General features: G+C 40.3%; 1 protein-coding gene across 5 annotated transcripts; it reads right to left on the bottom strand.

Annotated features, from left to right (window-relative positions):
• Window positions 1-56: 56 nt before the first annotated feature.
• TGDS (TDP-glucose 4,6-dehydratase) lies at window positions 57-17,437 on the bottom strand. Of its 5 annotated transcripts, none has more exons than XR_012584226.1 (14): window positions 17,316-17,437; window positions 15,232-15,298; window positions 14,731-14,799; window positions 12,012-12,102; window positions 10,851-10,993; window positions 9,150-9,248; window positions 8,252-8,311; window positions 4,648-4,691; window positions 4,201-4,366; window positions 3,594-3,652; window positions 2,802-2,879; window positions 2,625-2,694; window positions 1,590-1,687; window positions 57-1,182 (listed from the first exon to the last, which is right to left on the bottom strand). XR_012584226.1 is itself a non-coding variant. In XM_074563031.1 (12 exons), exons 1-12 carry the CDS (start codon window positions 17,390-17,392, stop codon window positions 1,082-1,084), a joined length of 1,074 nt encoding a protein of 357 aa, XP_074419132.1. In that variant the 5' UTR covers window positions 17,393-17,437; the 3' UTR covers window positions 57-1,081. The 5 variants fall into 5 exon arrangements, 3 of the variants coding, with proteins under 3 accessions (XP_074419132.1, XP_074419142.1, XP_074419157.1); XR_012584224.1 differs by having other exon boundaries at window positions 2,802-2,833; XM_074563031.1 differs by lacking the exons at window positions 2,625-2,694; window positions 2,802-2,879.
• Between the last annotated feature and the right edge of the window lie 188 nt (window positions 17,438-17,625).

Here is a 17,625-nt window from a genome sequence, read left to right as displayed (position 1 = left end):
ACAAAAACCTGCACCATCTATATTTCCAGCATGCTTACTTAATCAAGAGAAACCAGTGACACCGTAACTTTTATTACTAAATCAACTTTGAAAAAGATTCATTGATGCATTTCTAGAAATGAAGTTTCCTCCCAAACTTTAGATTAAAACTCAAATATTGTTTCATCTTTAAAATGTTTGTCACAAAAAAAATAAAAAATTGTGAAACGCTGCATTGAATGAAGCCTGCCAAATCACAATTCTCAGGAGAAGTGTTTAAATTTTTTCTCCATAAATAGCCTTCATATCACAGGAAATAACATAACTGGAATGTTAACCGTGTTACAGTATTTCAAGTTTGTTACAATTACAGTTAAGAAAAGGAAATTAACATGTAAAAGAGAGTAATACAGTACAAAGATGACAGTTAAAACAGAGCAACGTTTAAGAAAATGCCTCTGGAAATCTTAGCAAGAACACCTGCTACTTCTTGATGCTTTTCCCCCCACCCCTCCCTTAAAAAGGGGCATTTAAAGTTATAGAGTAGGTAACAGTTCAGTAATCAGTCATCTGCAGAAGGTAATACTGCACCAACAGAGAAAAGGACTGAAATGTATGGGTGCCATATCTAGCTTTTTATCAACTGATTTATACTTTCCAGAAAATACCGCATTTTTCCCCTTGATTAAAAATAAAACACAACCCTTTAGAGTGACAAAAATAATATATTACACTGTAAAAACAAACTAATACAGAACTAAAACAAATTTCACTGAAAGGCCCAAAAGCTGTAATCACAATTATTATTAAGGCAGATTTGACTTGTTACACTAATTTATAGCATTATAAATATTCTTCACCCTGTACAGTTCTTTAAAAATCAACACCTAGTGAGAATATAGTATTGCACCAAAGGCTGAAATTAACAGTTTCAACTTCTAAAGTGCCGAAACCCTTCCAAAGTTGTGCCGTACTGTAGCTCTGTATTCATCATGATTCATGTATCCTGAATACATGAAGAGTTCAGTGTGGCCACTTGATTGCAGGCTTCGAAGAAACGACTGCGTGAGGTAGAGTAAACTCCTTCAGGTTCTCTGCCACCCTACGGACCACTGAGCTGTGCAAATGGCTCTGTCACAGGAAAGGGCTCCAAAGCTTTCTCAGAGTTTTTCCAGTTGTGAAAGTTTTCTTTGTACCATTCAACTAGGATGAAGAGAATGCTGATGAGTCAAGCTGACCAGAGATAACAGGGAAATGCAAATATTCCACAGATATCATAAGACTAACAACAGGCAAATGGTTCTTTATGCAAAATTTTAATCTGTAATATTAGAAAAGTCTAGTTCAGATTTTATAAATTCTTTATGCAACACTTATTCTAGCATTAAAAAGTAATTCATTCTAGTACCTGATGCTACTTTATTGTGATTAACCTTTTATTTTTTTTAATCAGGTAAATTCAGTACTTAAAAAGCAGACAATTTCATGTAAAATTAAAAGTGTTACATTCATTCTCTTTAGCCTCTCATTAACTAACCTATATACCCATTCCCCTCTTTCCCTCTTCCTATCACTTCTAAATCAATTAGTGTAAAAGCCATCAGTCCTACTTGTTTTCTTTATTCCTTCTTTCCAAGGCACTTTCGGTCTCCATCCCAAGTTGTGCATTTTTTCTGAATTCATTGGGTATCTCAGGTCATTGGTAGGTCTGAAGAAGTATGAAATGCACACGGAAAACAATTTGATTAGGACTTTTTCATTAGTTAGAGATGCAGTACTTCACATTGTCTTCAAACCAACATTAGGCATGCTTCAATTTTGAAAATTCCCATCAACATGAACAGATTATATTGCCTTCAAAAAACTACATGGCAGTTGAGTGCAGCTGCAACACCACAATTCAGTTTGTACAGTCAACTACTTGGAATTGACTGGAATAAATATGAATTAGTATCTTATTGGCACAAAAATGAATGCAAAACTCAAATCACTGCCAATGCAATTGTGCAAATCAGCACATTTGCAACTCTTTAAACAGTCACTACGCAAGCCAGTGTTTCCTAATATCAGCACTCACATTTTTCATCCTGAAAGCCCGCAACTTTTCACATACTTCAGATTTGAAATACATAGACTTCCAAAGCATTGTCACTACAGCGCCTCATTAGCTACACAGACTTAGTAATACTGAATATTAGAATCCCAGGCTGCACGATTCAACACAGGAAGAGATTCCCTACATTTAAGCATGGCACAAATTTTCACTTCCACAATCTGGCAGTTAGGTAGTCTAGTCCGGCATTCCTGCATTACTGGCACTAGCAATATTGAATAGTTAAGCTACACGTGCAGATGGAAACCAGATACTTATCACCGTTACTAAAACATGCTAATCTCAAGCAGGAGCAGAACCAATTTTTCTATGGCAAGTAACCCTCATGACCTTAAGTCACTCATTATAAAATTAAATTATCATTAGTTACGTATCTTAAGAATCTTTTATGACTTCAACATTCCTTGAAACATGTACTCCTATGTGGTTAGTTTTCCCAAGCCCGTTTATGTTTAAACATTAGCAAACAGGGCCCAACACACATGAAGAAACATCTCAATCTGAATTACACTGAGACCTACTGAACACTCACATCATGTGAGCCAAAGGCAATTTGTTCAAAGTCCTGCGACACACTCAGATAGGATTCTGAAGAACACTTCCTTTTAAAAAACAAGAATTACTACAATTAAAGACACTTCAGTTGCCATGATAACAATCCAAATGTGAACAGAAAGTGAGAATTCTAAAGGCCATAGTAATACTTAACTGCTATCAGCAGATACGTCATTTCTAATCACTCTGGAGAAAGAGAGTGATATCTAAAGTAAGCAGAGACTCATTGTTGCTGCAGAAAGAAATGAAGATAAAAGAGCCAAACCAAACCTGAAATTAACAACGGAAACACACAGCAAAAGCATATTTATAAAAGCTATCCATTTTTGCCACTGCTCTAACTTTGGCACCTCAGAGTTTTGTATCTACTTTTAAGATAGCAGTTTCAGCTTAAGATAGGAATCTAAAATTAACTACACTCTGTAGGTGCATATTTCTGCCTGTAGAGAGTGGGTCTTGCCTGTAAAGCACATCTAAGTGTGAACTAGTCACATTAACATCAAAATACTAAAGCTAAATGAGACACCATGGGATTCATCTCACTCCAGTGATGCTGAATACAAAGTACTGAATAAACTATCTAAGCCACCCTTAAGATTTAGCTACTATGTAAAGCCTGTCCTCTTCCCAGAGCAGACTTCAGTAGTGAGAAGTCTACAGAAAGTTTGAAGACAGATTAGCATTACACGTTCCCCTTCAAGACATATACTCTGACCTAAAGATCCAAATAATAAACGGAAATCCTGTTTTTATATACAGTGTTCTATACAGATCGTAGATGTCAAATCCACTAGAAAAAAAAAATTAAGAAAGCAAAACAGTACTTACTCCCCTCAAAAGTTTTCCCTCCTGCAGAGCAGAAACACTTTCACGAAAAGCTATTTGGCAGGAGTCCCAGAAACCTCCAGGAGAAAGCTATCCTGAATGTGCTTTGTTGTTTTCTTACCTGTCTTTGACATAATCCATCCAGTACTCCATTTCAGATTCCGAACTGGTCTTCTTTATCTGTCAAGAAGAGAAACAAAAGTCACCCCCACACATCTTGCACTGTCTTATCATACACTTAAAACCAGAATTTTTGTTTGACAAGAGTTAAGTCCATTAAAAAAAACAAACACACACAAACAGAAATGCTCTTTCCTCTCAACTGAGTTTTCGAACTACTGAAATTATCAAAATTGTCTAGAATAATTCCAATACTTGTTGTTCATCTAAGCACTGCCTAACCATTCATAACCAAATTGTTAGATTTTAATAGCGCCACATTGTCAGACCAAAACTGAAACAGACAGCATGAAAACACCCTACCAAATGGTATTTAATCATTATGCCAGTTATGTGCCAGTCGGGATAACTGATGCAGCAGTGATAGCCCGTACTGCAAACTTACACAGCACAGCTGCCACAGGAAGGGTAGCACATCGTTCTGCTACAATTATCTTCTAAGACCCATCACAAGCCTATAAGCTCTCTCAGAGCTACAAAAGGTTTATAGTGGAACTGCTCATACGTGCAAAGATTGGTAAAGAAAAGCACCGTAACTGTTTACTCACCAAATGGATTAACTCTTTAGCAAGCTGGGCAATGGACATCTCAAAGTTAGTTCCAATGTTATATATTTCACCTGGCTTTCCCTCCTTCAGGACAGTAAGGAATGCTTCTACCACATCAGCTGCGTAAAGGAAATTCCTTCTTTGAAGTCCAGAACCATGAATACAGCTTAAAACCAGGAAAAGGCAAGAAAGTTTTGTGTTAATCCTCAAGTAGAAGCATTCAATTTATTAGACTGTGTTTTAAGCAGTTTTGCTGTTAGCTGGTACCTGAAGGTACCTTAAGTAGCTGACATGCAACCAATCCTTTAGTTTAAGGAAATCCTATTATTAAAATAAGCAATTCATAACTCAGTTATGAAATTATGATTTTGCAAACTATACCACGTATTTATAACTGTAATCACAATTTTGTAACAAATACCACAAACAAAAAAGCAAACTACATACCATTTTCTGTTCTGTTGCAACAAAGATATAAACTTTGGAATAACCTAAGGAATTGAACAAAGAAAAAAAAAAAACCCACACATTACTCCGCTATTTCAGAAGCTGTTATTCTGCAAAGAACATGGTGCTTCACCAGTAAGTACCATTAAGTATTTTAATAAGACCCTCTAAATACTTTTAAGTTTTCTTGTGTCTAATCAAAGAAACTGCAAGGATTTGGGGTGGGGGTGGGGGGTTAAGCCTAGATGTCTCTATTGTGTTGTAAAGCTTATCTTTCTGGTCAACCATTACAAATCAGTAGTTACAAGCCACTAGCTTGCAGCGTAAAGATTTACAGTATTATGTTATCTACAAGCTTAGATCCATTCATAATGTCCCAGAAACTTCAGAACAGTTGGCCCTGCTATTAAAGTTTTTAAACTGAAACCATTAGAAAGCTGTTCCAATCCTTTGAGTTTTGTTAACTTACTTCTCTAAACATAGGAGCAAACATACTAGGTAAAACGAAAGATCCATATAGCCTAGTATTGTGTTCTTAGCAGTAAGTAAAAGTGAATACTTGAGGAAGAATATAGATAAGCTGAAAGCAAGTAAATAGTGATACATCCCCCTGAATACACTCCCAACATCATGCAACCTGTAGCCAGATATTTCCCAAGCCACAGATCAATGAAAAACATATTTTTAAAAACCCTTGTTTATCTACCTGCAATAATGTAGGAAATACAAATTTATTTGGGGAAAAAAAAAAAAAAAACAAACACATAAAAATCAATTCAAATTAAGAAATACCTCACTAGAACTACAAAATATAGCTGCATTTCACACCAACTCCGAACTCCAAAGAGTACATACGATTATCACTGTCATTCCATCAGTGTATTTCCATTCACTAGCATAGCAGATCTTGGTATTGCTTACAAAGGCAACTCCCTCTCACTTACAACCATTTTAAATAGTTGCCCCACAAGGTATGTGTGGATACACACAAAGAATAAGTCACTTTGTGCTATTTCTCACCATATATCTGATTGTTATAGCTTTATCTTACCTATTTTCCGTAGAGGTTGGAACTTCTCTTTCTATACCAGACATATTGCTCTCTCAGTTTACTGTTTGAAATGTTTACCTTAGTTATTAAACATTCCTAATTACACACATGACATGTGAGTTAGTATAATTTGTAGGGGAACCCTGCCAAACATAGGGAAGTTAAACATCCTTTGAAAACTAAAAAAATTAAAAAACAAAGGTATTGTAATAAAATTCATGTAAATAAATAGAAATCTCTTAACTGATGCTTTATTGACAACCAAAAAATACATGTTCATTGTGTTGATGGTGAGACATGTTAGTATGAGATCAAAATATATAACCACAGGTATGTGTGGACAAATATACTTGCAAGACAGTGCTTTTTTCAAAAGTCAGTCCATTCTTATAAAAGTAACATCACTACAACCCTAAATTATGGTATACTGAACCTAAGAGTAAAGCACTGGAGTGAAGAGGAGCCCAAGACAGCTGGTTAGTATTCAAGGATCACCTCCTCCAAGCTCAGGAGTGGTGCATCCCAAGAATGAAGAAGTCAGGCAAAAGTGCCAGGAGGCCTGCGTGGATTAACAAAGAGCTCCTGGACAAGCTCAAGAGCAAAAAGGAGGCCTACAGAGGGTGGAAGCAAGGACGGGTTGACTGGGTGGAATACAGAGAAACTGTCCGAGTGACCAGGAACCAGATTAGGCAAGCTAAAACCCAGATAGAATTAAATCTGTCTAGGGGCATCAAGGATAACAAGAAAAACTTCTCTAAGTACGTCAGGGGTAAAGGCAAGACTAGGGAAGATGTGGGCCCTCTCAGGAAGGAGACAGGAGACCTGGTCACCCAGGATATGGAGAAGGCTGAGGTGCTGAATGACTTTTTTGCCTCGGTCTTCACCAGCAAGGACTCCAACCTCACCACCCAAGTTGCAGGATGCAAAGGCAGGGTCTATGAGAATGAAGAACGACCCACTGTAGGAGATGATCAGGTTCGGGACCATCTGAGGAACCTGATGGTGTGTAAGTCCATGGGACTGGATGAAATCTATCCACAGGTCCTGAGGGAGCTGGCAGATGAAGCCACCAAGCCGCTTTCCATTATATTTGAAAAGTCGTGGCGGTCTGGTGAAGGTCCCGCTGATTGGAAAAGGGGAAACATAACCCCCATTTTCAAAAAGGGAAAAAGGGATGACCCAGGGAGCTACAGGCCAGTCAGTCTCACCTCTGTGCCTGGCAAGATCATGGAGCAGATCCTCCTGGAAACTCTGGTAAGGCACATGATAAATAAGAGGTGACTGGTGACAGCCAACATGGCTTCACCAAAGGCAAATCGTATTGTGCCTGACAAACTTGGTGGCCTTCTATGAGGTTGCCACAGCATTGGTAGATAAGGGGAGAGCAACTGACATCATCTACCTGGACTTACGCAAAGCGTTTGACACTGTCCCGTACGACATCCTGGTCTCTAAATTGGAAAGGCATGGATTTGATGGATGGACCACTCGGTGGATGGCTAGACAGCCACACTCAAAGGGTTGCAGTCAATGTCTCATTGTCCACATGGAAACTGGTGATGAGTGGCATTCCTCAGGGGTCAGTACTGCGACCAGTGTTGTTTAACATCTTTGTTGGTGACATGGACAGTGGAATTGAGTGCACCCTCAGCAAATTTGCTGACGACAACAAGCTGTGTGGCACGGTCGACACGCTGGAGGGAAGGGATGCCATCCAGAGGGACATGGACAGGCTTGAGAGGTGGGCCTGGGTGAACCTCATGAAGTTCAACCAGGCCAAGTGAAAAGTCTGGCACCTGGGTCATGGCAATCCCAGGCACAAATACAGGTTGGGCAGAGAATGGCTTGAGTGCAGCCCTGCTGAGGAGGACTCGGGAGTGCTGGTGGACAAGAAGCTCAACATGAGCAGGCAATGAGGACTTGCAGCCCAGAAAGCCAACCGCATCCTGGGCTGCATCAAAAGAAGTGTGGCCAGCAGGTCGAGGGAGGGGATTCTGCCCCCCTACTCCACTCTGGTGACACTTCACCTGGAGTACTGCGTCCAGCTCTGGAGTCCTCAGCACAAGAAGGACATGGACCTGTCGGAACAGGTCCAGCAGAGGGCCACAAAGATGGTCAGAGGGCTGGAGCACCTCTACTATGAGGACAGGCTGAGAGAGTTGGGGTTGTTCAGCCTGGAGAAGAGAGGGCTCCAGGGAGACCTTATAGTGGCTTTCCAGTACCTAAAGGGGGCCTACAGGAAGGATGGGCAGGGACTCTTTATCAGGGAGTGGAGTGATAGGACACGGGGTAATGGCCTCAAGTTGAGAGAGGGCAGATTTAGATTGGATATCAGGAAGGAATTCTTTACTGTAAGGGTAGTGAGGCACTGGAACAGGTTGCCCGGGGAAGTTGTCAATGCCCCATCCCTGGAGGTGTTCAAGGCCAGGCTGGATGAGGTTTTGAGCAGCCTGGTCTAGTGGGAGGTGTCCCTGCCCATGGCAGGGGGTTGGAACTAGGTGATCTTTAAGGTCCCTTCCAACCCAAATCATTCTGTGATTCTGTTTAGCTTACTTTTTCTGGATACTGGTGTGGTCCATAAACGTTACTGCTCCTTGTGATAACAACTGGGAACTGAAAAGCATTAAATATGCACATGATTAAATAAGAAAATACATAGCAGTAAAAGCCGTAGGCTTCTTGCTCATCAATAAATAATAAATTGACACACCCACACCGCTTATCCAAAAATCTGCAAGCCCTTACAAACATTAATGAATTAAGCTATCCCTACTTCTGTCAAATAGGCAAGGGCCTCCAGCCTCCTCCGTCTGTTAGAAGCACAAGTGACAAATGTTTGTAATCTCTCAGTCTTGCTATGGAACCACAATAGGACCTTACATACATATATCTGGTCAACTGAAGACTGGCTTATTACTTATTCCAAGAAAACGTTTCAGACATTAACATCTTATTCAAGTCAGCTTTACATCAAAAACAACATTGCAGAAGACCATGTGAAGAAGAAAAGACTAAAGTATTCAAAATTTTAAATATTTTGCTTAAACAAATCTGAGTAATAGGGTGGTTTTTTCCTTTCTTTTTTTTTTCTTTCACTATAAGCCTAGTGCTAATACAATTTGAACTTCTCTATAAACAGATTTCCTTCAAGCTTAACACTTCTTTTAAGTTGCTAATGTTCTCTTTGACCATTTTATCAAAGAACATTTTTAGACATTACAGTTCAGATTTGAGACAATTTTAAAACATCTGACCTTTCCCCGCTACCTTGCGGTGTATCTCTACCAATTAAGGGGTGGACATCCTCTGACACATCGAAACTACAAGACTAGCAATCAGGAAAGAGGTATCACTGTGTGGACTAGTACTGATTTTTCTTTTATACTCTTAGATACATAATACAGACACTCAAGTATGAGCTTCAGAGTTTTTGAAGCTTGCATCAACTTACTTGGTACCTTTCCCAATAAGACTGGACAAAACACTCTGCAGCTGCTTTAGAGGAGGCATAGGGATTTGTTGGACGTTTTGGTGAGGATTCATCAAACTCCTAAAATTAAAAGAAAAATTTGCATTACTCAATTTCTTTTGCCCAGAGAAGTCACAAAAGCTGCAGTTGCAACCGAAATAAAAATCCCTAAATATCCAAGCACACCAGTCTGAGACAGTCACCCTTCCACTTACAGCAGAAGACCAGTAACAAAAGACTGATTTTGTACTTCTAGCAGAGTACCTCACAGTAGCAGGTCCTTAGAGTATCTTGTAAAATAATCACTGTTCCCATAGGGAGGTTCAATCCTTTTCAGGCTCATATTGCCTCAGAGTGCCATTGCACCAGAGCTAGCAAATTAACCTTTCAGTCCTAAATAACAGGAGTCCATTCTCCCTTTCCCACAAACATTATTTCTATAAGAAAAGTAGATTTCAAAATAAAGCCCTCCAAAGCAAGGCTTCAACAATTCTGACCTGTTCCAGAACAGGTAGCTTCATGGCTACCGTGCCGCTTCTATCTACTTCTTGCTTGGGGAAGGGAGGGGTAGGGAGAGATGCAATAATGAACCAAAGAAAGGAGGACTCTACATTGCCTGAGGTGGAATCCATAACAATCACGTGATTGTTATATTCATAATATAACACATGATTAAAAGTCTCGCTGTTCTTGTCTGACCTTTGCCTCTGAAACTAATTGACTCCGATTTACTTTTTGACCTTCCTCCTCCCCCTTCCCCCTGCTCCCCCCCCAAAAAAACTCTTCAAGAACTACTATGATTCACAAAGAGAACAAAAAACAGATGAAATCAAAGTGCTCTTTTCAAGGCCCAGAGGCAGAAAAAGTTCACTTGAAGTTGTCTCAGCCAAAAAACACTGATTTGCAGGAGAACATCCTTGGATATCATAAAAGGCTACAAATTGAAGTTCTGTTGAAGGAACTGAGGAAGACATTGCAACAAGAAGAAAGTGTACCTGATTTTTCTGAAATACAGTAGTATTTTCATGGATTATGGCACAAGACTCCTTGGTCGTTATTTACGCCTTTTAGAAAGACGGGCATGCATGCTTTGTCTTTTTACTGAGCTAAATTACAATTCCTGAATTAAGGTCAGGCATAAATCGGCAAGAATCGAAAAGATTTCCATAGAACAATAAGAAACATCTGCATATTTCTTCCAGTAATACAGGAATACTGTTCAAATTGTTGGTACTTACAGTTCTGTTAGTATTTTATCTAGAGTATAACACAGTTCCCTGCCTGTCAAGTTCATAGTCAAGGCAGGGCAGGAAAAAATTTAAAAAATAAAATAAAAGAACAACATACTGTGCACAATACTGAAGCCTCAAAAATGCTCCAAGGCAAAATTTATATAATACATTCCTTGTGGATTGTACACTCTGAGGAGTATTCACATGTCATGAATGTATATAGGTAATATACATTCAATATAAAACATACTACAGAAAAAAAAGATTCAGGACAATTTTGATACTTAGCATTCTAAAAACAACCAGTGCTTGTTTACAAGTTCCAGTATTATCAGAAATAGCTCAAAAGTCATACATTTACAGAGGCCAAGGAAAGTTAGACTGATCTTTTTTTTTTTCACTATTAAAAGCAACTAAAGCTAGAAAAACCCTAATGCACTTTCAAACTCACCTCATCGGTGCTACCTCCATATACTTCATCTGTACTAACATAGACAAACTTCTCCACATTGGCTTCATGCGCAGCAGCAACCAGCACATTCGTGCCATAAACGTTCACATAGGTGAATTCCAGGGCATGCCAAAATGAAAGATCTATATAAAAAAAAAATCAAACAATTCTGATTAAATTTAGGCTTCCTATTGAACTGTAACATTAGAGGCTGCAATACAGACCGGGACTTTATCACCAGTTCATTGATTGTCAGATTGCAAGGTCATTATTAAATGAAGACACTTTCTACACTTACTTGAAGACAAAACCCTTGCTCTCAACAGGAGGCTGGAATTGGGAGCAAAAGCTTGTTGGCTATGGACGGTTCCATTTGAAATAGCATTATCTAACTTTACTTAAGTGGCAGCATAACTACTTCCTCCCTGCATAGGAAGGGACAAGCTCAGTAAGAAAAGTATCATTCAAAGACAGTTGTAAGATACAGTATTATATACTGTTAATTAACCAGCACCTGTTTTAATTCTTAGAATTGTTCCACTGACCTAATGACCTTGTGCATGTCAAATCTGACAATTTTGAGAAGTATTTTCCTGGAGAATTCTGTGAGGATTTCTTCTCATAATGAAAGGAGTATGGTAGAGATAGTCCTCATTAAAAGTGTTAGTGAAGAGTGGTAGTCTGAAATAGGTACTTTTAAATGTAATTCATTCTCTCTTTTTAGAATCCAGGCAGGATTCTGAAGGGAGCTATGCCTAATCCTTCAGCTTACACACTGTGTTTTTTCCTGCAAGTCTGGAGCCAATCAAGTAAAAACTTAAGACGATGTACAAATTCTTTTTCCGTTGTCTTCATGCCTCCACCAGTACACTGTCAGTTACCTGTGTGTCTAGATGGAATTTAGAACTGTGATGCAAAACAAAATAAAAAGGGCATTACCATTTATGCGCAATGAAAATAAACAACAGTCAGACAAAATACTTTTTAAATTAAGGCTATGAACCCCTTTAAGTTAAAAAGGCCACCAGACATTGAATCATGTAGTGTGTAGAGACAAACTGTATCCTTGTTGTATACAAAGGGAAAAGACAAAAATATCAGTATATATTTCAAACGAATATATTAATGGAAAACAATACCAAAACATGCAACAATGCTCACCTACATGTGTTTGGGCTGCAAAATGAAGGACTATATCTATTTTCTCAGTTTCAAAGAGCTGCTTTATAAAATCAGGTTCACAAATATCTCCCTAAACAGAAAAAAAAAATCATTAACAAATTATTTTCGGTAGAAAATATCAAAAGCTTTCATTTGTACCAAGTGCCACATAACAAACCATTACAAAGGAAGCACAGGATACAAACAGCTCTGCCAACTGAGCTTTGGGCAACTTATGTCTAAAATAAGACCAGATATAAAACTTCCACATATTCTGAGCAACAGCCTCAACGAAATTTATATTACCATTTAACATTAGAAGCAGCATCGCCCCCAAAATATACACAACAGAAGTACACTGCACAGGTTGCTGAGGTTGAAATGACAAGTTCCCACAACAAATAAAGTTACTGAAGTCTGGCTAACGGACAGTGACACCTAGTGGCATCACAAAAGGTGACGTGGATTTCCACTTCTGTTAAAATAGATTGTTGAATGTCTTGCAAGGATTTTGGGTTTTGTTGTTTGTTCTGCTAATTTGTTTTTTTTAATTGATATATTTAGAAAATAGTCAGGTATCAACACACTAGCCATGCTTTAGTTTGACACAGAAGCAACAGCAGCTTTTAAAAGTAAATGCAAACTGAGAAAGAGCTTTTGATATTTATCTGTTGGCTCAACTTAAAATAGTACCTGAGAAGAATGGGTGTCTTTTGTATGTTCAATAACAAGGCAATTAACTAAAAATAGTTCAAATGCACCTATGTTTTAAGAAGTTCCCAAGCAACAATCCTGAACAACTGTCTCAAGAAGTACTATAAGTCAGAAACAGGAGGAAGATGAACTGATTTTCCTATTTCTCATCCCTGAATACAACTGAAACACTCCAGTAAATACACTCATACATTATTTTGAACTAAATGTTTACGATTACTGACTTTTTTTTAAAACTGAAATTCAAACTTGATACATCTGTGCTGGGCAACAACAGAAACTGTGATAAATCTACATCTTTCACACAGCCCCTTATGCAAATTCTCTAAACTTCTACTTCTCTACCTTCCGAAACAGGCTTCTTTTCTACAGCACCACTAGAGCTTTTACCCCTCCATCTCTCTCCTAAGGCCAGTAATAGTGTTACAATTCTAACGGTAAGGCCTGTCCATCACAGAGTAATTTTTCCCATGCATTTTTTTCATATCAGTGTAAACTGCTTGACTGCATACCAGCTGCATTTAAGCTCTGATCAACCTTCTTTCAAAAAAGAAAAAAAAAAAAACAAACCAAAAAACACACAACACTAAACCGCCACAAAACAAAAGGAAAAACAACCAACAAGTTGGAATGAATTATACTCGTATAAATTCTGTGGGAACATGTTCCTACTCTAGTTCAGAAGCAGTATAGCTACGTCATTCCTTGTTACTATCCCCCGAGAGGTCTAGCTGTTTGCAGGATGCCTTCTGGAACTCCATGCTACCCCCAGCAATTAAATGTTAATATATATCCAGGTAACAAGGCTTTTCTACAGCATTCATACGTTTCATATCACATACTGGAAACTGTTGAAAACAGTAGGAAGAATAACCAAGAACTCAGTTTGGGCATGCTGGAACTGCCTATATATGCTTAGTAGACATCCCCTTCCCCCTCATGCAACTTTTATCCCAATAGTTCAGGGAGAATCACTTACTAATATAAAGAGACAGGTTCACAAAAATGTAAATACCCATGGGGGTCACCAAACAAGTGAGGACAAGTTCAATTCCCAACCTTGCCTAAATCTAAGAGGTATGTTTAACTTACATCTACTACCTCTGACAAAATTGCCCCAAAGTTGCCACTTCAGAAAATTAAACTATATGCATTTCTCTGATGTCCTGCAATCTCAGACAGCCCAGCTAGAGAGACCACCATCAGTACTGACTTTTATAGAGGGGAAGAACCTCAGCATAAAACCCTAGCAGCCAATGTTTATCTGAACAATAAATCAAAATCCTTCTCCTATCTGAAGATAAAACTGTGGATCCAGTAAAATAATTTAACTGGCAAACTTTTAAAAAGAAGTGGCATACCTTGAATGTTCCCGTGAGACCCTGTTCCAAAACAACTATGAACTACACAGCATCAACAGCAGCAAAGGCAAGAATGTAGCCTGATGCCTAGTGCTAACAGAACGAGTGTGTTGCATACCACAGAATATGACAAGTGACAGTGTTTAAAGGTGCAAAATCTAAGACAGCATTAGAGAAGCAGGGAGGATCCAAATCTGAGTCCATCTTGTCCATAGCACCTATCAAAAGTGAAACAATCATCCCTAAAACCACTCATCTCCATAATCAGGCTTTTACCAATTCTGTACCTCTATTATACAATAAAATATATCAACTTTCAAAAGACTAATTCATATAAGAGACAGAAGATACCTCATATTCTCATAGACTTCTACAGATGAAATATGAAGTCTATTAATAAGGTAAATAGATGAAGTGAATGCTGTTATGCCCACCTGATTGCCACATACATTGTCATATTACATACAGGGACTCATCCTTGACAATGAATTAGTAGTAATTTCAACTTTACCATAAATGAAAGCAGTGGATTCTAGTTTGGGGAGCTCTGCAGACCACATTACCTTGATATGGAGGCATTTAAAAAAAAAAAAAAAAAAAAAAATCAGTAAAAAGTCGTTTCCTAGAAGAGAAGGCTATGTCACCTGGATAAACTTGTAGTTTTCCTTCTCAGAGACAGTTTCAAGATTCTTCAAGCTTGCACAGTAGTCGAGCTAAAGAAAAATACCCACACAGTATGATTAAATGGGCTTCATGAAAGTAAATAAGCTAACTCAGATCAAACTTGATCACTAGAAAGTTTGAGAACAACATAAAAACTTCTTTCAAAAGAAAAGATATTTTGCAAGCAGACATGATGAAGCTTTAAAAAACAGAAAACTCTGAAAGGTAACTGCAAAAATTCTTAAACAGAAGTTTAGGACTTCAAAAGCTTACTCCTGTTTTATTTTTTTTGGCAAATAATTATCTGTGGTGGGCACATGAACAGAAGTGGATTTTTTTTTTTTTTTACATAGGTACAAATGGACAGTCAAGCAAAAAATTAATAAATAACACTAATCCATATAAATTTCAACATGCTATGGATTGCATTAAAAATAATTTAAAACAGTTTTCCATATCAAGAAAGAATACATGCTACTTACCTTATCTAGATTTATAATCAGATAGTTTGGATAGTTTTTCACGAGAGAGACAACTACATGTGAAGCACTGCAGGATAGAAGAAAAACATATTTTACAATTAGACAGTTAGCTTTAAGGTAACAAAGAGATGATAAATTACAAGTAAGTTCATCAATATCAAAATACTTCGGGAAAAGAGCGGGCTGTACTCAAGACAGGCAAAAGAGGAATTCACAGATATATTTTATGATATGTCAATGTTATTCTATTGATAATACCCATAACTGCATAGTTCAGGAACTACAAATCAGATTAAAAGTTCATGCTACAACAAAAGAAAGCAGCATTGCTCACAGACACCTAAAAAGAAAAAAAACACAAGCTGTTATACGTTCCATTCAATTGCCATTCTAAAATAAAATTCTAAAAAAAAAAACTCTTAAGTTTATACATTAGGTATTAGGAAGTACTAAACAGTAAACTCTCCTAACCCACAATACTGACTGAGAGTCAACTCAACTCTCCAACACTGCTGTTAGGTGTAACAAGAAATGACAGCCTGACTACCAGGTGGCATTTCTCTTTGGTACAGTCTTGTGTACAAGAAGCTCACCCTGAGAGATCAGGTTTAGCAGGACTTATTCACATAGAATGGTTTAGGCTGGAAGGGACCTTACAGATCATCTAGTTCCAACACCCCTGCCATAGGAAGGGACACCTCCCACTAGACCAGGCTGCTCAAAACCTCATCCAGCCTGGCCTTGAACACTTCCAGGGATGGGGAATCCACAACTTCCCTGGGCAACTTGTTCCAGTGTCTCACCACCCTCAGAGTGAAGTATTTCTTCCTAATGTCCAATCTAAATCTACCCTCTTCCAGTTTGAAGCCACTACCCCTGGTCCTATCACTACATGCCCTTGTAAAAAGTCCCTCTCCAGCTTTCTTGTGCGCCCCCTTCAGATACTAAAAGGCCGCTATAAGGTCTCCTCGGAGCCTTCTTTTCTCCAGGCTGAACAACCCCAACTCTCTCAGCCTCTCTTCATAGGACAGGTGCTCCAGCCCTCTGATCATCTTCATGGCCCTCCTCTGGACTTGCTCTAACAGGTCCATGTCTTGTACTGAGGGGCCCAGAGCTGCACGCAGTACTCCAGGTGAGGTCTCACCAGAGTGGAGTAGAGGGGCAGAATCACCTCCCTCGACCCCCTGGCCACGCTGCTTTTGATGCAGCCCAGGATACAGTTGGCTTTCTGGGTTGCAAGCACACATTGCTGGCTCACGTTGAGCTTCTTGTGCACCAGCACCCCCCAGTCCTTCTCCTGCTTCCAATCTATTCTCCACCCTCCCTGTATTTGTGCCTGGGATTGCCCCAACCCACACGCGGGACCTTGCACTTGGCCTGGTTGAACTTCATGAGGTTGCCAAGGGCCCGCCTGTCAAGCCTGTCCAGGTCCCTCTGGATGGTATCCCTCCCCTCCAGCACGTTGACTGCACCACACAGCTTGGTGTGATCGGCAAACATGCTGAGGGTGCACTCAATCCCACTGTCTTCAGCCCCCCCCAAACTGAGGGGTACACACAGAAATCTAGTTCTCTCACAGCTTCAGACTCAGCACGCTGACAGCCTCAAACTTAAGATGGACCTCAACTTCCTCTGCTTCGAGGAAAGCCCAGAGCACTGGGGGGTGGCGGTGAGAAACAGCAGCTGGCTCAGAGCACAGCCACCCCCTACCCCATCCCGGTTGAGGCTGAGCACCGCCAGCGCTGGACGGCCCTCCCTTGACCGAGCACCTTCTGACTGGCCGTGGGCAGAGGGCAGCAGGGCACCAGCCCCGCTGGCTCCCCAGCACTCACCACCTCAAAGTCCACCACACGACAGAGCCACAGGCAGCCGCCAAGGCGAACCCAGTCCTACAGAAACGGCTGCGCCCACCACAGCCTGCCCCTGAGGGAACGCGGCCCGAGCCAACTCGGAACAGGACCAAGGGACAGCCACCCCCCCGCCCCGCGGCCTGCTCCCCCCGCCCCCAGGAAGGAGGCCAGCGGCCCCCACCCAGCCTGGCGGTGAGACGAGGCCGGGATCGGGTCTCCGCAGCCGCCACTCACATGAACCCCGCGCCGCCTGTCACCAGCAGCCGCTTCTCGAAGACCGGCAGCTCTGCAGAACCCGGCGGATCCGACATCGTCCGCGCTTTACGGCGGCGGGGGGGGGAAAGGAAGGGGGAACGACACCTCACCGCAGCGCATGCGCAACACGGGACAGAAGCTGTAGTTCGGCAGCCTCACCGGCAAGAGCCGACGTGAAAAAAACGCCTTCCCCGCTCCCCGAGCGCCCGAACAACAGAGCTCGCCGCCTCTGAAGCGAGCGGCGCAGGCACGCCGTGTGAAGAGGCCAAGGCTTTACCCTCCGCTATCC

Source organism: Larus michahellis, chromosome 1 (assembly GCF_964199755.1).
Source record: "Larus michahellis chromosome 1, bLarMic1.1, whole genome shotgun sequence".
NCBI lineage: Eukaryota > Metazoa > Chordata > Aves > Charadriiformes > Laridae > Larus > Larus michahellis.
Note: the sequence above shows the minus strand (reverse complement) of the source record. Positions and strands in the feature narration are given on the sequence as shown.